This window comes from Pleurodeles waltl, chromosome 9 (assembly GCF_031143425.1).
Source record: "Pleurodeles waltl isolate 20211129_DDA chromosome 9, aPleWal1.hap1.20221129, whole genome shotgun sequence".
In the NCBI taxonomy this organism is placed as follows: Eukaryota; Metazoa; Chordata; class Amphibia; order Caudata; family Salamandridae; genus Pleurodeles; species Pleurodeles waltl.
In genome coordinates this window covers 1,084,904,110-1,084,924,374 of record NC_090448.1, presented here as the reverse complement: position 1 = coordinate 1,084,924,374, position 20,265 = coordinate 1,084,904,110, and the positions used below count along the sequence as shown (strand labels likewise).

At 40.3% G+C, this 20,265-nt stretch overlaps 1 protein-coding gene across 3 annotated transcripts in view; it reads left to right on the top strand.

Annotated features, from left to right (window-relative positions):
* The window catches only part of RPAP1 (RNA polymerase II associated protein 1), a 251,935-nt gene that overhangs the window by 101,771 nt on the left and 129,899 nt on the right, over nucleotides 1-20,265 (top strand). For 2 of the 3 annotated variants that reach the window (XM_069208760.1, XM_069208758.1), the window contains exons 8-10: nucleotides 4,591-4,706; nucleotides 8,179-8,277; nucleotides 18,950-19,051. In XM_069208760.1, the coding sequence (XP_069064861.1) occupies nucleotides 4,591-4,706; nucleotides 8,179-8,277; nucleotides 18,950-19,051 (317 nt within the window). The remainder of the gene's footprint in view (nucleotides 1-4,590; nucleotides 4,707-8,178; nucleotides 8,278-18,949; nucleotides 19,052-20,265) is intronic. The other variant, XM_069208759.1, reaches the window with a different exon arrangement.

Sequence of the window (20,265 nt, the reverse complement as noted above, 5' to 3'; positions counted from 1 at the left end):
AAACAGAAAATAAAACAAGACCGTAAAAGTGGCTATTGTAACTATAATGAGATGAAGCTGAATAAAATATATCTAGGTTAAGGTGCACAGCGGCACGGCCTAGTATGTTAAAATAACGTGCGTGGAGCTATAGCTAAAATGGCTACACAACAACAGGTTTTGAATCCCCACTTTCACTTCTTATCAGCCTCTGACCTCTTCTTACTTCTTTCAGATTGATTAATAGAAGCTCCTATTGCAGTGCTGTGACATCTGAGTGATAAAGCACTTTAAAAGTACCAGTGTGATATTGTTGTCATCATTGCCTCTGCTACTCAAAAATGAGAAGCATTTTCACCCAGAATCTAAACATAGAATATTGACCTGAAAACTAAAACAAAAATGGAAATGGAAAAGACTGTTGATCTACAATATGTCGACTTGAAAAAAACAGTCCAAACAAAGCTCAGCTGAAAGCCGAAAGCACCAGTGACGGTATGCATGTTCTATGTCTGGAGATATTGGTCTTCAAAGACATACCGCCAGCAGTTACTGAAAAATACATAGGTTTGAATAAATTCGACTTCACCCACTGATGGGAGAAAATCTTGCAGGTTGTGTCCTTGAAAATCTCACTCGCGGGTCTAAAAACTATTGTGATTATTTGGGGCCATTTTACTCCTGCATCGAATGTGATCACATGTTCTTTAACAGAGGGAAGTCCTCAAGTAAAGTGCAGCATAGATAAAATGCCATGCACAGAAAGAAGCAGTAGACTTATAATTGAGCGGAGGTTACTCGCGAGTGTACATCCAAAGATTAAACCTGGGGAAAATTTACATTCCGTTGGCGTAATTTTAGGAATTTTAAGGTACGCTTGTTTTTTCAAATTTTGTGTCATTTTGACAACATTTCCCATTATTACTTGAGATCAGATTACTCAGATTTCACACACCCTATGGACAAAGATGGCAAGTTTAACAAGCAGTCAGAACGCAGTATTTGAAGGTTTTGGAAACCACAACTGTGATCAAGGAAAAGTTCACAATATTAGGAATTGGCATCACCATATATTTGGATATTTGCTAGCTTCCTGGACTGTCGTGCTCAGGGATCTTAGCAAGACAAAAAGCACTATGTAGTTGGCTAATGAAATCCTTTTTCACCAAGTATACAAAAAAATAGACGTTGGGACTTCCTCCCCAGCACTAGGACTGATGTGGTCCCAGAGTTCCAACACAAAGTTTTACTGCTGAAATCATGAATTTTAATTATTCAGGTTGTCACACAAGGGATGGAAATGGTTTATTTCAATGTAGCTTATAAAATTCTACTTTCACATTTCGAAAGTGCTATCTTCTTCCTTGTTTGTCTTCTCTTATCTCTACTTTTTTCTTTTGCTTTCTTTTTCTCTGATTTATCACATAACTATTTGGATACGCTTTACAGCATTAATTCCGTCTCTTTTAAAGCTGTGCATAAAAACAATGTCTAAAGGTACAGAGCTGCAATAATTATGCTAAATTGTGGTGCTGCCCTGATCATCAAGGTGTTTGTCGTGAATAGGTAAACCAGCAAGGAGGTGTCATGGGTAGATGTGATGAGACTGGACAAAGAGAAAGGAACAGGGCACACTTAAATCCACAATCTATAAGACCTTGCAGGTACTTTAAATCATAGTGGTCACATCACTTTCATAGATGTATTTTCCCTCCTAGAATTGGATGTTTGATAAAAATTAAACAGACACACGCACGCACACACTCTCCCCTCCCTAACCCCCCAATTTTCTGTTTTTACACAAAGATAAGTGATTCTGCTTTGTAGGATTTAATCCATCAAAATTGCACACTGACTTATGCAAATTTGCCTTACCAGAACAAACTGAACACACCATTCCAGTTTTAGTGGCTCTGACTCACATGAACATTGCACATTCAATTTAGAAGTATATCTCACATCACATCTCGCGTCACCTCCAATACTGTTTTATTTGCCAACATTTACCTATATGAAATAGTCAGCTTTGTGGTAATAATACTAATAGTTTGATTTTTAAGTTGGCACCTGTGGTAACACTGTTTATTGATATCATTATTGATTCCATTATTAGCCAATTCAGTGGTGTTCCAAGTTATCGTACTAGGAAGAAAGAGTTAGTCCTTCTGGGATTCATGATGGTGATCCACAGATTACACACAAATGTCAGAAGAAAACACTTAGTCCCTCATTATGACATTGGCGGTGAGTGATAAAGTGATGGAAGTATCCCTTTTGCCCTTTGCCCCTGTCCCCTGAACGGTGTGGCCACTGCCACTGATCCCAGGTCCCTGATTGTCTTAGGTATGAGGTGTGCACTGGGGTCGCTGTACAGGTGGGCACACTGCTAATTGACGTGTCCTGAGGACAGAGGTGTGGGTACGCTGGGCGGGTGCTGTGGTGTTGGATACTGATGGGGGAGGCTCTGTGGTGGACTGTGAGTGGGCTGGGGTGACCGACGGGCCAGATTTTTGATCCAGATCCTGGAGTCCAGAGTTACTGTCATCACTGTGGGCATCTTCTGTTGGTAGACTGGATAGTCCTGGCACCTCCTCTGCACTGGGATTGGCTGGGGCCCCTGCGGGGATGTAAGTGATGTATTATGCTTCATGCCTTGGACATGTTGTGCATCCCTATCTTCCCCTCTATGGTTGCTTTTACCCTGCCACCTTTGATTGTGTATGGTGATATATTGTGGGATTTTTAGTTCCCCTGTGCTGTGCATGCTTTATTGATGGGTGTCCATGCAGGGTTGGGAGGGCTGTCCATGCATTGGTATGGCATGCAAGGCTAGGCATTGGAGTCAGTCATATGTGTAGGTGCAGTGTGTGGGATGGAGTGGAGTGATGGGAGTGAGGGTGAGGGTGAGGGAGCGTGATGGCATGCAGGTATGGGGGGTGATAACTGGTGAATGTTGACTTACCAGTGTCCAGTCCTCTGGCTACTCCAGCGAGTCCATCAGGATGCAGTAATGCCAAGACTTGCTCCTCCTATGCTGTGAGCTGTGGGGGTCCACTGCCAGTCCTCTGTATGGCGAGCCGGTGCCTTGCTGCCACGGAACATACCTTCCCCTGTAGGTCGTTCCACCTCTTCTTGATGTCGTCCCTTGTTTTTGGATGCTGTCCCACGGCGTTTACCCTGTCCACGATTCTCCGCCATAGCTCCGTCTTCCTTGCAATGGATATCTGCTGTACCTGTGCTCCAAACAGCTGTGGCTCTATCCTGACTATTTTCTCCACTATGACCCGCAACTCCTCATCTGTGAAACAGGGGTGCCTTTGTGGGGCAATGGGTGTTGTGTGATGTGTGTGAGTGTCTGGGTGTTGTGTGGTGTGATTGGGTGTGCATAGTGGAGTGTGTGACAGATGTATGGGTGTGTGTGTGTGTGTATGTGTTGCAGTGGTCTTGATGTCTGTCTGGTGGCAATGATTTGTATTCATAAAGGGTTGTGGGTAATGTGGGTTGTGGTTTTTATAGTGGTGTAAGTGGGTGTGTGTGGTGTGTGAATGGGTGTCAGGTATGTGTTGTTTGAATTGGCCAGTGTTGTGTAGTCTGGTATTTGGGTGTCCATTCTGAGCATGGCGGTGTGTACCGCCAGTGGTTAACAGCCGCTGAATGTCCGCCGTGGTTGACGTAGCAGTATGGGTGTTGGGACTGCCACTTTAGCACTGACCTTTGGGCTGGCGGATTTGTGCATTTGGCTGTATTCTGTCGGTTTGGTGTGTGTGTTTCGTAATATGCCGAACGGTTATCCGCTACCGCAGTGGTATGTTGGCGCCCGTCAGCGTGGCGGTAAGCGGGATTTACCGCCAATGTCATGATGAGGGCCTTAATTTATTCAGCAATCTTTTAGGGTTTTATTAGATATGAAATAAATGTAAACATTGAATTTTTTAACTTTACTGAAAATTAGGGTATTTGTAAAGTCACTGCAATGTACTGTGGATGTCTAGAAGCTACAGGCATGTCCTGCATTGAAACATAATGTAAGGCCAGTGGAGTCTAGCGTCAGCCTTTCTGTTTCTCCCTATGTTGGCTATTTCTATCTTGTTGTAGATTCAATTTTAAGCATATCAACATGGACTGTGTAATGATATCCATACTTTATTTTCTGCTTATTTTCAATCAAACATTTGTCATTGTATGTTATAAGGTTTTAAGTTGACCTGAATTAAGGATCTCTGGGGTAAACAACACAACCATGTTTCATTTTCTAATAAAAAGAATTACACTAAAATATCAAAAATGTTTTGACTGGTGGAAGATTCCCTTGGATAATACTATATTTGTCCTACCACAATCGGTTCTGTCACAGACCTAAATTGAAAGTAAGTATCAGCTCTTTTTCATTGTTCTGATTTCAGTGTGAATTAATTTACTAATCATGAACCAGCCCTATTGAGATACCTTTTCTTTAAGTGCTTTGCATTTCAGAGTTTGATTATATGTCTGTTTAGTATTTGTGGATCATGTTAAAACGTATTTGAGATATTCTCTGCATTTAAGCCTTTTGCTTTTGTTCCACCCCTCTCTTGGCGATAACGTTGCACTCTCCCCATGCTAATGGCTTAGAAGATGATCTACCTGTGAAGCCCCAAAAAGAATGGGTCCACATGGATAATGTGGAGTTAGAAAAACTGGAGTGGATGAAGGACCTTCCCCAAGCTAGGCAAAAAAGAACCAAAAAGGTATGATGTTTGTATTGACCTTTTTCTGCCAGTAGACATTATACAGTTATAGTGGCGGAATCAGGGTTGGTGGACACAGACTTTTGTCTTTATTGGAATTGACATTAAAATTAATCTTAAAAAGTATACTGTTGTTTACATTCTGTATTGAAAATTTGTAATTGCCTATACAGATGAATAGTGTAATATAAGTTTATGAACAAAATCTGTCTGTACCTCCATTGACTTTTCAGTAGATTAGCTTACATTCTGCCTGGATTTTCTTGTTACATACAGCTTAGTGATAGGAAAGGAACATGTTTAATGAAGTAGTGTTTTGGGCCTTTTTGTGTGACTAGACAAACGCATAGGTCCTCACTTGGACTTTGGCGGTCAATTTCACTGACCGCCAAAGCCCCCCCGCCAGGCGACCGCCATCTACTTTCCGACATCATTGAGGTGGAAAGCAGCCAGCAGTCGTTGCTGGCAGTCAGTGCTGCAGAGGCGGGTTCCTCGCTGGCACCGCCAAGCCAGCAGGACTCCGCCCACTGTATTACAAGCCATAATACGGCTTGGCAGAGTCCTGCTGGCGTGGTGGTGGTGGCGGCAGCGAGGGAAGACCGCCAGGGCTCATCCCCTCCCAGACATCCCCTTGAGGAGGTAAGTGGGCATCCAAAGGGGGGGAGTAAGGTCTGTGTGTCTGGGTGCGTGTGCATGTTTGCGGAGGGGGAAAGGTGGGTGCTGAATGCATGCAAGTGAATGAGAATATGTGTGCGCGTGTATGTGCACGTGAATGGGGCTGTCTGTGTTGATGAATGTGAGTCAATGGGTGCATCTGAGTGCATGTGTGCGTTTGCTGAATGAATGTGTATGTGTACACATGCGTGCATGAAGGGGAGTGGGGGTGTGTGTGTGTGTGAGTGTGTAGATGGGTGGGGGGGATGTGTGCATGTGTGTGGTTATGTGTGCATGTGTGTGCCGGAGACAGGAATGAAGATTCCTGTCGCCGGGTGCGTGACCGCCAGGGTTTTCATGGCGGGGTGACCGCCACGGAAAGCCTGGCAGTTTGCAGCCTCTTAATCCGGACGACAGGCTGAGGCCTGCCGCTGGGTTGGAGGTGCTCCACACCGGCCCCGGCAGTATGAGCGCACTGGCAGGCCTGGCGGGGTTGTGGATGCTTGGCGTCTGCTCTGCACGCGGTAGGACCACCAGCCTCGTAATGAGGGCCATAGTCTCTAAATCCCAACCCAGAAGTAATTGGCAGACTCTTAATTCATAGCTTTTGAAGAGAAGTCCCCAGGAATCATTGGAGATTCACAATTTTTCAATCTAAACTAGAAATCTGAAAATCTGTACATTTTTCCAGGAAAAGCTGTCCTCTTTTATTTCTTGGAGAAAGGTCCTCTCAGAGACCGATCCTGGATGAGAAAGCCAGGATTTAAACCTTTTCTGTTAATTATACTGTAATCTCCGAATGCAAAACTTGTTTTCATGCTATTTGCCAATGCGATTGCTCTTTAGAAGAAGAAAGTTATGTTGACTAATAAGTTTCTTTGTGGACAGTCCTTATGAGGAGTATATCTGCTGCTTCCATTCTGAACACTTCCTGGAGGAATGGAGTGTTTGCCATGGTTTTATTAATGTAGCCCTCACAGACAGGTATTTTAGGGTTTTACCTCTCCTCAAAATTGTCATGAACACTTTAGTCCTTGATAGCCCCACCTCATTAATTCATACCAGTCTATAAAAGTCAGCATCTACATCTTCCACTACAAAACCGCCTTCCTTGTCAATGACTGCATAGATGCTAAAGAACTTCATTGATGAGCTTCATATAAGCGCTTCATCTTCCAAGCTTTTGTTGTCAAAGAGCTCATCCATAAACTGACCTCATACCAATCTATGGCAGTGTCTTCAGTACGGTTCCCTGCTCCAATGTCCTTGACCCCCGATTTAAGGCTTTATTCCAAGAAGCTGTCTGTAACTTAGTCAACAGAAGGGTCATCCATGCAAAACATCATTGCAATTAGAGGAAGGCTCCTGATGCCACTAGAGAAAGTAATTGTTGGCTGGGCCGAGGACATTGTTTTGGAAACCCTGTTGTATACCAAGTCCTGCATGCCTGACTGCTGGTTTTTTTTTGTCATCAACATTCGAATATCATTTGAATTAATATTGTCAGTGCTCATATCGACAATACATTGCCTAATCTCGTGAGTTTCCTGAAACAGCTGTGTAACTCAATTGATATTGACATCAGAAAGAGGATTTTTGAAATTTGTGAAACTATTAAGAAAACCAGGAACTGAAAAAGAATTGCAGAAGGGACAATTTAAACAAACAGGATAGATTTTGAACGACATGGACAATAGTATTTGATCAATAATATGATTGTCTTTTTTTAAATTAATTTTCACTTGTGTGTGAATTATGCATGTGGGTATATGTATGTTTGAGTGTATGTATGCGTGTTGGTTTTAGATCTGAATAATAGTTTTTGTTTTTAAAAATTGGAACTTACGAAGGTCTTTTCTAGAAGTCAGGTTGACTGTCTCCATCACTCCACAGTTAAAAATACAGACTAATAAGTTATTGGCTGGTCTGAAAGGCCATGTTTACAGAAAAACATTCAGATCAGTTGCATTGAATTGACTCTCTTGCTTTCTTTCAGCCAAGTTCTTTGGGCTGCTTGTAGATAATATGGTGTTAATATAGTTTTTGTGATGCTTGGATGTCCTATTCACAGACGGCTGCCACCACCTGCGTTGAGCTCAATGTATAACGTAGAAACAGGCCCTTATCAAAATGTAAAGGTTATTTAATCTAAAATGGATGGGAACAGTCTACAGCATGCACCTATTTTTGTTTAGCTATTGGATAATTTCAATATTGATAGCGCAAATATTACATGGATTCAGTTTTTCCTGCCATTTCCACCTTTGTACATTCAGAGCATAGCAAGCAAGGCATGCTAATAAGATAATAAAGTAGACAAAACAGATTCCACCACATGAGACATTCACTATCTAGATTGTCTGGTTCTTTCCCAGGTATGTAGATCTGTCTAAATAGTTTTCATTATTTTGATCACAGCTGAGTTGAATTGTAGACAGAATCCAAGCCATTTGATATAATAATATGTGATGATGTGTTGTATACTTTTTTGGTTACATGTAATAAATGCTTAGATTATTGTGTTGCAATGACTTTAAGATTGCAAGCATCATGGAGGATCCTGCAGTGATCTGTGATTCCATCCAATGTTCTTCATGTTACTGTAAAGAATAAGACCGAAGAGTGGCAATGCTATTGATTAGGTGCTGGATGCTCTGGGATTGGGGTTTGAGAGAAGTCTGTTATATGTTTTTTTTTCAGCAATACTGTTTGAAATATTGTGTTGCAGACAGGTAGGAAAGAGAGCGTATAGATTTTGCCATTATATTCTGCCTCGTAATTTCATATTCCCTTTTTTGCATGTCTGTTCGTTTGGTAGGGTCTTCAAGCACGGTTTAGTCTCAAGGGTGAAATCATCCCTCCTGATGCTGATCTGCCTACACATTTGGGTTTACATCACCACGGAGAAGAAGCAGAGGTGAGGATGCACAACTAAATGAAAAACGCAAGTATTGATGATTTGGAAGAGATAGACTACCCGTGGGTTCCCTGCCTTTTCTAGTGCAGTAACAATCACTCTGGTACTTTACCCATCACTTTACCATATTAGTTGGAAATCAGTCAATGGGTAGGTGGCACCTACTTTACCCAAGAGGCTATTTATTTGATTAGTTAAATAACACCAACCTTAATTTATTTTATCAATGATTAACCCATTCCCTCATGTAATAATGTTTGTTGCAGTCAGTAAACCAGAGTCCTCCTGGTCATTACTTTCCTAAACTGTTTTCGTGGGGATTTTCACCTCAGCCTCTCTGTTAGGAAGGAAACCATATTTGGCTGCATACATGCTCATATCTTAGCTTTAAAACTTCTTGTATTTGTTCAGAACATCCTATTACTTAGTTTTGGAGCCAGAATTTAAAAATGTGTTCTTTCTATGGGAAAATGAAAATATTTTTCAACGAAATGCAGTGCAGCTCATCAGCATTGAGCCTTGTAAATCTGAGACCAGCTACACTGCATTGTAAACATTTTAGTGGTCATGCACTCACAATAAAACTACTTGTGTACAATGAACATATACTCTGAAAGTGGAGATTATGAAATGTTTCTTCACTCAGATGCTGGTTTGTTGCAGAATCTCTGTTGTGCTACCTAAAGTGATGCAGAATATTTGAAATGGGCTTGAAAGGGAAAATTGAAACTTAAATGTGAGTCCGGTTTGAATATTGTTGTGAAGCACGAGACTCTGGTTGCATCTTTCATTGTTGCTACATAATTCCATGTTATAGGCACTGCTGTTAAAAGGCATACTTATCAATGAGCAACCAAACAGTCAAGTGGGGTTGTAAGTACACCATCAAAGTAGGAGCAGAAATTTGTGTAATTATGGCAATGTGAAGTTATAGGCAAAACCTAATAATTATAGAGGGTGAATTAAACAAGATGAGTCGCTTGCACAAAATAGACAAGCATGTGCAATGCAATAGGTCTCACATTTGCTTGAGTTAGAGCTATTGGCGCTGTAAATGCATAACTGGACTTCCCTTGCCACAAAAATTGGTCAACCCTGCCTCATAATTTGGTCCTCTCTGCCACATAATTCCAGTGGCCCTGAACATAACTAGAGCACTTCAATTTACCTTCTTCCTCTATCTGCAGCAAAAAAATGAAAATGTTGCCATTATTTATGATTTTTTAAATATTATTATTATGGGGTTCCCCCCCTCCCAACCTCCAAGGCGGTAACATAGCAGCCTCAAGACGGGACAAACGTAAAGCATTTATCTACCAAATCAAGGGAATTTTGAAAGGCAGGCCAAGGAACGAATGAAAGTGATGGGTATGAGATGGACGTGGTGAAAGCCCACAGACCTAGATTACATGTCGATAGACAGCCAAGCGCGCTAAAATGAGAAAGAGTGGCTTCTCCTGAGGTTCCCTGTGGGTTACTTTCCTTCACTTTGGTGTTTCTATATATACACAGTGGTGTTTCTATATATAACTCAACTTACATTGCCCGACCTTCGTATGACTCCACGTCTTGAGTGCCAAAAAAACCTTGTGTGCTTCTGAGCGCCACTCAGCAGCGTGATGTCAGCATTTGTAGCTGCAAATGGGAAACCAAACAAAGGAATACATGCTTCTGCCCTCTTGCACATGGGTCTACCTGTAGATGGATGTACGTGATACCAAGAACCGCCTAGAAGCGATTCAACTTTCACTGGTAGGCGCTATAAAACACTCACAAAAAAGAAAGTAAGAATGTGTTGTTCAAGGCAAATCCATACCCAAGTATCTCATAAAAGTGGTTATTTTTGGGTTGTTTAGATTTTTTCAAATGGACTTTAATGCCTACAGGGACTCTTTTTAACGTAGTCTTACCATGGTTTTCTTTTTTATAAAGTGCAACAAACAGCCTATGCTAATGTGTTCTATCAAACACACCAGGCACAGAGCACAGCTGGTTAAGAATCACTTGTTTCTTTCGGCTTCTTTGCGCTTTGGCAGGAGGACAAGGGGTTAATGGGTGTGGAATAGCTAGAAAAAAAACTTCCTGGGTAAAAAACATTAATACAATTAATAAATACAGCCGTGTGGAAGGACGACAGGTGGAGCATTCTGATATGAAAGGGAATGAAAAAATACATCTTAAAAATGAGTGTGGGTGGATGGTTTTCTAAGGCACAATTTAAAGTGCATTTTAAGTTTGAATTGAAAGGGCGAGCTGCCAGAGCAGGGCTTTTATTGGACGACAGGTGGAGCATTCTGATATGAAAGGGAATGAAAAAATACATCTTAAAAATGAGTGTGGGTGGATGGTTTTCTAAGGCACAATTTAAAGTGCATTTTAAGTTTGAATTGAAAGGGCGAGCTGCCAGAGCAGGGCTTTTATTGCCCTGTGCATGGACAACCCTATTGCCCCTTTAAAGCGCTTCAGTGATGGTTTTGGGAGTGTGTTTAGATTGGCGAATCAGGAGATGAGGAGTCTGTTGAAACATAAACTCATTTGTCACAATAAATGAGTTAAAATGAGCCTGGGAAATAAATATGCTCCACTGGTGTAAACATTGGCCGAGAACAAAGCAGGATCCGTTAGTAGGGTCAGTGCACCCCCAAAACCATGAGTGGGGAGTGAGTGGAACAGAGACGGATGACAACTTTTAATCTCTGTATCCAGTTTTTCTTTAATATCAATAGCCCCTTGCTGCAGGAGCCAGGGACGGAGGGTGTTTGCAAAAACGGTCATTATTTATAAATCACTACAAACGAATACTTCAAGAAATATATTGTTTTTACTGGCTACAAAATAAGCCTGGGCTGTGTCCGTGGGAGTCTTCCTTAAGTAAATATTATCTTAATCTTTTAAGTGTTAGGATGGAAATACATCCGTTTTAGTTTTAAGAAGAGTAGGGCCTTCCATGTGATTACAATTTCTGTCCCGTCTTGGGTCTAGCTGTAAAACTCTCTAGAAAGGGCTTCAAGGAGCTGCGTGCTGAATAGATACATTTTACAGAGAGTTAAACGCCCCTACAGTAGGAAGCACGCAGAAAGATTGCCACAGATCTGCGGTTATCACAGAGGTCTAAACATGTTTAATCATACAGAGTAGCACATAGTCTTTTTGTCTAATTGTTACTTGTATATAAAAACACAATAATTATTTTTACACTAAGACATCAATAGCCTTAAATGCTGCCCTAAATATTTCCTGGAAGGCCCCTTCCAAATGGAGGACAAGGGCATCTTTTCGATTTGAAATGACATGAAAGAACAAAACTTGCAAAGGAAACCTGAGCTTTTTTTTTGTAACATAAAAAAACTAGTGCAGTATTGAAACGCAGAAAAAATGAAAAGCTGTGAAAATATTGTAACGCTTACTGTGATTTCTTTTAAGTGTCTATCACACTGCACTGAAGCAAAACAGCTCCCGCTCTAGGACACAGTCAGGCGGAAATAAGCAAAAAATAATCATGGGTTGGTATAAAAACAACGTTTAACAGGAGGAAGCGTGGAAGGCACAAAATGAAAAGTCTATTGCGCTCTGCCCAGACGAGGGGAGGGGCCATCACATGCTATAACAGGAGGAAGTGCACAACAACGATCCAATGGCATGAGTGGGCGTGGTTAAAGCCCATAGACTGGATGAATAGAACATGACTTGCAGGCAGCGCATGCACGCTTCCTAGGCTCGATCTAAAATCAATGAGTTATTCACAAAGTATATAATAATATATAATAATGCTATTTTCTTAACTGTTGAGGAACGTACTTATTTTATATCCTTATTTACTGCAAGTTCTACTTGCCCTTCAAAGATCAAAGCAGGATTAGTGCCTAAGTTGTTTATTCACAAATTGTTTAGGATGCATTGTACAGTGGAAATTTGCTCGGGTGCCAAAATGTTTCTTTGCATATACATTGCATGTAGTAACCTAAAATGGCCTTAACAATGCACTTGGAATCATTTCTTTACCACCTCTTGTTATCTCTGTTTCTTAATGAACGCTTGCACTGCACTCGTTTCTGCAATGAATCGTGTTGCCCACATATTCTAGTATGTAGTACTTGTAATAAACATTTTACACATATTTTATATTTTATTCCCTTTGAGCAGAGCTTTATTTTCATGATAAATCTCATGTCCTTTGTACTGGCCCAGCTTTCAAGTCTGCCTTTATCCTGAGTTCTTCTGTGTTATTTTGCTGCCTTACTCAATGTTGTTTTGTAGGACAATTTGAAAACTGGTATTGTTAGACATCCTCCTGGCAGGTTGAAAGAGAGAAGAGTGATTAAACAAACTCTCTCCAGGTTCAAGCTGCTGCTACAGCTTTGTCCGGGAAACATGAAAGATTCAAAGATTTCTTTAAATAAACATTTGGTACCTTTGACCAGTGTTGTAAGTTTTACTCTTGAATTTTTTAGAAGTAGACCTAAAAATGCTAACAGAAAAACCCATTCTGTGCCCTCCAGTTTATTAACTATAGAGATGAGTCACTTAACTAATTGCCACAAATGAATGAATGAAGAAAGATAAGATGATATAGGGTACTTCATATGTTGAGGTAATGTTTATGCTCACAACTTCAGTAAAACAATTTTAACATAAAAGGTAATTTTGAGGAATATTCATATTTTCACTTTTGGCTACAGGTGGGTTCTTCATATAGCAAAAATGCCCAAATAATAAATCTCATTGGGATCAATATTGTCTAATAATTAATTTAGTAGTTGCTTGGGAAGGACAGGCCACCCTTCTTTTATGAAAACTGTCTACTTGATAGTCTTACCATAAAAACATTGTTCGCAGAGGTATGTGACACTTGGTAGATGTGCATTACTTTTCTGCATTGCAAGTTTTCTGTTGTTGTTGTCAACACTCACAGCACATTTAAGGATACTTAACAATTTGCCAGGTTTCTATCTTACACCAATCCAAAGTGCTGGAATCCTTAACAGCAGGCCTTGCTTAGTCCAATCCTCACTCATGTTATCAGTGTGGAGTGCACACAAAGGAAGGATTTATCTTTCACAAAAGTGCCTGGGAGGGTTAAAGCAGTCTGTGTTGCAGACCTCATTTGAGTACGGTACCAGGATGTGCTAAAGGTAACCTATTTTGTGTGCAATGTTCCCCTTACAGAGCTTGCAGAAATGTGTGAAGGAATACAGATCAATCTACCCATGCCTGAGGCACTCCATTAGTAATCTTCATCTATTAGGAAACTGCTTCATAACTGCTACCCCTCCAACCTAACTTATTTCCCTTCCCTGTCCAAGGAATTTTTTTAAGTTTATTTGTCGTATGTACAGATGTGCATTACTCGCTCATAGTAATTGTGAATCGAGTCAGCTTGATCTCCTTCATTGAAAATCTGTTCTTATGTGAAGCCATTTGATTGGTTTGGCATTTGTCACCTTTTTATGAACAGTCTCATGTATTGTATCTTATTATTTATCTGCTAAATTAAAAATGTAAGATTTATATTTGTGCTAAATATTGATTTAGTACTCCTGCCTAGGAATCCATTTTAACAGATTTTTCTTTTGTTGTAGAATAGATCTCCAGCACCTCTTTAATATTCCCAGAATATATGTGTGATTGTATTAAGGATTTATTTCTTCCTTTTACTCTGTTCTCTAAAATTAAATTAGCTTAATTGATTTTGGGCTTTCAGCCACATAATGCCTGAACAGATATACGTTTCACTCTTCTGCTTAAGCTTTTTGGAATAGTTTTTTTTTTTTTTTTAAATCAACTTCTCTTTCTAATGGTCTGTGGAGCCACCATACATCTTTGCTTGTGTATTAGTTCTTTATTAGGGTATGATAGTAAATGGATAATTGTCCCTTACTAAGTAAAGCAAGCATTGGCAAAGCCAATAGGTCTGGAGTTGGCTGCCAGACTTTTGGTAATTGTCATGATTTTTGCAAAACATTATTGTTTGGGAATATTCCTGGCCCTCACCAGTCTAAAAACAAATGAATCATATGCTACAGACAAAAACGTTTTTTGGTCTTAGGAAAACCCCCAGTACTATAGTACTTCCTGGAACTGAAGGGGCTTACTTTTTGTGCGGATGTGTTCCTTGTGAAAGGGCACCATGCCGTAACTCATAGTGAAGTCAGCCACTGGCTGAAGTGGGCTGATAGATCGCCCTTTAATGCATGCTGCATAGGTGGAAGGAAAATATGAATGGCATCTATCCTCCATCCCCCCTCTGACTCATCTTAAACCCATTCTACTACTTTCATCTCCAAAATAACCCTGCCCAAGCTCTTCCCTCCTCTGTCGCATCTAGCTCACTCCAAACCTCAGTTTACTACCATGATCTCCCAAACAACCCTACTAAATTCTCCCTCATTTATCTAGCCTTTGGCTCATCCAAATCCCCTCCTGCTACTATGATCTCACTAACCCTTTCCACAGACTCTTCCCTCCTCCATCTCTCCTTTACTCATCCCAAGCCTCATCCTATTGCTATAAACTCCCAATTAACACTTCTGTAGTCTTCCCTCCTCTATTCCTCCATTACTCTAGTCAATCCAACTAACAAACTCACATAGCCTCTGCTCAAATTAACTCATAATAATTCTAATACTGTACATATATTTCCATATACTAATCCACCACTATTTCCTCTTTGGTTCTGGAGTAGCGTGCTATTCGCTGAAAATTGCTTCAACGTCTCGTCGGGGGTAGTAAGCGCTATATAAATACAATTACAGTCTGCCACAGACTAATGGATGAAGTCTGACTGAAACCCTATAAGTAACTATGTTTTACACATGATTTTACGAAATTCAAAAGGACTTAAAAAAGTTAATCAGTTTGCCATTGGCTGCGAGCCTCTTGCCTCTGAGAAAGAAAGAATTAAAGGAAGAAAGCAAGAAGGAAAGCTAGAAGGAAAGAAAGAGACAAGAAAGAAGGGAATAAAAGAGAAACAGGGAAAAAAGAGAAACAGAAATAAGGAGGGCGAGAAAGAGAAGAAAAAAAAGCAACAGATGTGAAAGCAAAAGAAAGCGAAAATGAAAGAAGGGAGAAAAGCAGCAAAAGAGAAGTATAGAAAAAAGTCAGGGAAAGAGAGTAAGAAGGGAAAAAAGGGAAAAGAAGAGAAAGTGGGAAAGAAAAAAGGGAAGAAGAGATAGAAAGAAGTTTAAAAAAGAGAAAAAAAGAAAAGAAAGGGAAAGAAAGAAAGGAAAGAAGAGAAAGAAAGACAAAGCAAAAGAAAGAGAGCACAGCACCAAGAAAGAAAAGAGAAGATAAAGAAAGAAGAGAAAAGGGAAGAAAGAAAAAAGAAAGTAAGCAAAAGGAAGGAAAGAAAAAACGAAAGAATGAAAAAGTAAAGAAAAAAAGGATAACTTAATACAGAACAGTTTTCAATAAACACAATAATACATGCTGTGAAATAGCAGTAGTTAGAAAAGCAAAACACTCCTAAAGGAATTTACAACAGTATTGGCGGGAGATGGGATCTGATAAAGATGGAATGTACACAGTACCCTCCTGCTATCACATCAGGCTCTACACATAAAGGCAACACTATAGTAGTTACACAATAACAACGAAAACACTGGCACGGAATGGAATTAGCTTGTGTTTGGAGGTGCACCTTGTGAGAGAGCAGAATGCAGTCACTCAAAATGAAATTAACTAGTGGTTTAAGTAGTCTGACCCACTGCCCCATGCTATATGCTGTAGTAGGCTGAAGCTGAATGTGAATGGCACAGCAGACCAATGGTGTGGATGGGGGGCTGGAAGCCCTAATATGTAAGTATATTATACATATTTTAACAAAATCAAAATGTTTTGGCTAACGCCAGACCCAAGAATAGAAATACCATTTCATTGTCTCAATATTTTAAGAATATTTTCCCATTATTTATTTTCGCACATATATTTTAGCTTGTGAACTTTGTTTTGCTATTTTCTAAGACCTTGTGTATCCCTATAGATTTTATAGTGTACTTTCCACCGCATGTGAGTACCTGTTTAAATCACAGACTAAAGTCAAATGCTTTAATTTACATTGGAAGGAATAGCACATTTAGGGCACTGAAAGGAGGACTGAAAGTTCAATTTCAGTGATATATCGAAACCCTGTTCTGTTCATATGCATCGCCCACTGCAAAATCACCTTTACTTAGCATTCATGTAGGTTAAAACTTGGAGCTGCAACTTGGCTGTTTTCAAGGGTGCTAACTGCAGAATACATGTTACGGTTTCCACATCTGTAAAACGTCCTGGGGTGGGAAGCATCTGTCACACAGGCGTACCTTCCTAAGCACCTGGTGACCCAGTTGCATTCCTTCCTGAGACCTGTAGCCCTTCTGTAACCCACTAGAAGGTATGAGATAAAATTGGTTATGTTTTGATTATGATAATGTCTTCTTCCAAGAGATGGCAGTCAGTACTTTTGTTTCATCTCCGGGAAGCAACAGTACCCTTTTCACAAGATTTTCACAGTTTATATTTAAAATGATTAAAAGCAGATGATTCTTATTTATCTAGGGCAGGGATCACCAACCATTTCTTTAAGGAGAGCTACTTATGTTCGATCAAAATCATTCCGAGCTATCAGTAATATTAATGTTGGAATGTTGACCACATCAAACAAGATTATTTTAGGTGGCCACCAAGGGCAACATTACCAGCAGTGTTCACCTTTGTACATGAAGGGTAATACGTAACAGCCATAGTTGCGATGTCCCTGGCATCAATGAAATAATGTTAGTGAACTGGGCTGACATTGGAGAGATAATTAAAGGTAGCTGGAGAGCTATAGTATCGTACGAGCTACCTGTTGGAGAAGCTCGATCTAGGGGTTTAAGGGACATTGCCTAGTGGCATGGGGAGGGCGTACATGGCCCACCACTCCATGGTTGCTTAAAAGGCTTCCTGCTCAGGGAATTTGTGCATCAGCAAGTAATGTGATATTTCATGTTGTTAGAGCGGTGTGAAACTGAATTCTGACACCCTTAACTATCACTGTGTTGGAACCTAATTTAAGCCTAGATCCATGCTTCCAGTGCAAACAAAAGAGCCCTTGAGATGAGCACACAATGGTACTAGGCCCCCTATGACTTTGAAGAAAAGATGCAGAACTGCAGTCTGGATCCGGCTCACTGCTCTGCGTACCTTACAAAATCCCTTTATCCTGATTAATACGTGTAATTCGTATTAAATTAATATGTAAAACTTCATTTTTATTATGTGGCTGGAAGTGGCCCGATCACCCTAGCTTTGCCATTTTTTCGGATTCTTTCTTGTTACCTTTTGGTGCATCATGGAATGTTTCCTGGTAAATTAGCTTCTTTACCCATGGCTTGGAAGCAGTTCAATGTGTAATGCACAATGTACACGTCCTGTTACTGGAGAGTAACAGGAAATGTCCTTTCTCTGCAGGAGAAAGTTGTGTTGGATCCTGCCTTGTAGCTGGAGCAATCTCAAGCCTTTGTGGGCAGTGGGGAGACTTTCCTACATCGAGGCTAGAGACAGCATGGGCACGTACCTTCAGTGGTGCAATCAGGAGCGTGACAGGAGATTCTCCTTGGAAGGAGAGGCCTGCTTTACGTTCTCACTCAGCAGTGCTCTCGGGTTTAGAGGAGTTTCCTAAACGTTTTTGTGGGCCTATAAAATGTGGAATTTGGTGCATTTGCGATCTCTTTCATTTGAAGACATCTTTCATAAAAGCCAAATATATATATGATAAAGGGTCAAGTTAAGAAATGCCTATTTGACAAAAAGCCCAATATAAACATGAAACCCAAACAAATCAGTACACAAGTACCATAAAATATCCAATAATAAAATTCATACATCAAACATCAGCCTAAATTTCTTCTTATATCAACTAAAATCTCCATTATGTTTTGTTTGTGAATCTCTAGTAGGATTGCAGTGTTGGCTATACCTGGCCACTGAAATACAAACAAAGTTTGTGGCAAGTTCCTGTAAACATAGAAAAGCAGGTCATGGAGTATGAATACTCAGCAATGACAATAAAACGTTTTCCCTAGGTTCCCTGTTAAAAATAAAAATAGTATAATGTGAATGGTGCTCTGTGCACAGCGATTATCAGAGGGGGTAGAGAGGTGACACAGACCCTTCTCTGGGAAGGTCATTGGAACGTGCATTATATTAACTTAAATCTCGTGAGAAGTATTTTGTTGTTCATATTTGACACAGAAAGAAGGTATGGCTCGATCACTAGTTGTCCACGTTGTAGTGTAATTAGACACTGTGGATTTCATTACCTCTTGCTTTCAGTCTGACCTCCTTACATTTTTCTAAGAATACAATATGATTGTGTCTTTAGAGTAAAGATTCCCTTGCTAAATGTTCTCTGGATTCTGGGTTAGGTTTGTGCTGATCTCCTTAGTGGGAAGGTTAGGTTGCAGGGGTGCTAAAGCCATATCACAATACAGCTTCATTAGCTGTCTTGCCTTGTTAAGATGTTTGTTTTCCTAGCCCCCAACATAGTCATTTCCTCACCTCTCGGTGGCTGGAGCATTTGTTATTTTAGAGTGTGTTGGTAGAAAGGCACAATGAGAATCTGATATTCAAAGTGCTACCAAGCTGCAAATCATGTTTTTAGTCTGTTTTGTTAGCTATTTGTAATTCAAAGTGTGATTTTTGCTACTTGTAGAGAGCTGGTTACTCACTTCAGGAACTTTTTCACCTTTCCCGGAGCCAAGTGACACAGCAGAGGGCTCTGGCTCTGCAGGTACTGGGCCGCATTGTGCAAAAGGTGAGTCCTTGGAATATTTGCTTTCTGCCCTCCAGTCTAGCCTTGTCTTTCTAGTCATTACTTATTTCTACTGTTACTCCTATTCTTGTTTCATGCAAGTTACTGGCACCCTATTACTATTATTTAAATGTTTCAACCACGTGTTTGCTATGGTCTAACTTATGGTAATCATGCAGAAATATGAGAGGTAACAACTCAAGAGATGCTCCTCTCATTTTATTCTGGGCATGGGCTGTCTGTGTGTTTGTATGTGTATGCATATATATGTGTGTGTGTGTGTGTGCGCGCATTTTACTTGTGGCATCTACAAACTAAGGTGAATTAAAGGCACTTCGAAAGGACAGTATGAAAGAAAAAAGGAAAAAAAAACAATAATTCTGTAAATAACTTTTATGGGGTCTGCTCGGTGTTTGTTATTTCATAAGTGACACCACTGTATTTTATTATTCATTATTATCTGTTATGTATAAATGACCATGATGGTTTGATGAGCATGCCTATGCAGTCCATCCAGTGGGCCCAGCACATCAATCAACAAAAATATAGTTGTAAATAAAATCTTAAAACAGGTAAATTTACGATGAAGTGCAGTATAGTGTTATACGCTTCTAATCGAATCTGTGATTAAACACTTTAGAATTTTCAAGTTTTCAAATGCATAATTTGCTAGGGGTAGCAAACTTTGTTGGGCCTGAGCCATTACATAACAAGGTCACATTGACCATCAACTCTAGAATTAAATACGGTGAAAAGGCACCCTAGAGACTCTCTTGACCCCCTGAAAAGTGTTCGCCATGCTGCAGCACACTTCAGCGAGGTTCTGAAAAAAAGTTCAAAAATCACTTGAGCGCTCTAATAATACGCGCTGGCTTCACATGCTCAAACACATTATTTTCATGATCCTGTTGCATCACATACAAAACAGTCATTGAAGGCACCACTTTGTACCCGGCTTCCAAGATCAAACCTTTGGAAGGCTAGGTAAAGATGTATAGTACCCTAAGAGAGTTCAGGCAACACAAGTAGAAGTCAAGACGCCAGGTCATCAACTGCTATGCCCGACAATATAAAACTCAATCCCAGTGGAAATTCAACAATCATTCTCCCTCCTTTTCAGAAAAGAACACAACTCCCCCAACCTCTATGATACGCCTCTTTGCTGCCTCGTTTTCAGGTAGCCAACTGCCTGAATAACCTTTCCCGCTGCACCACCT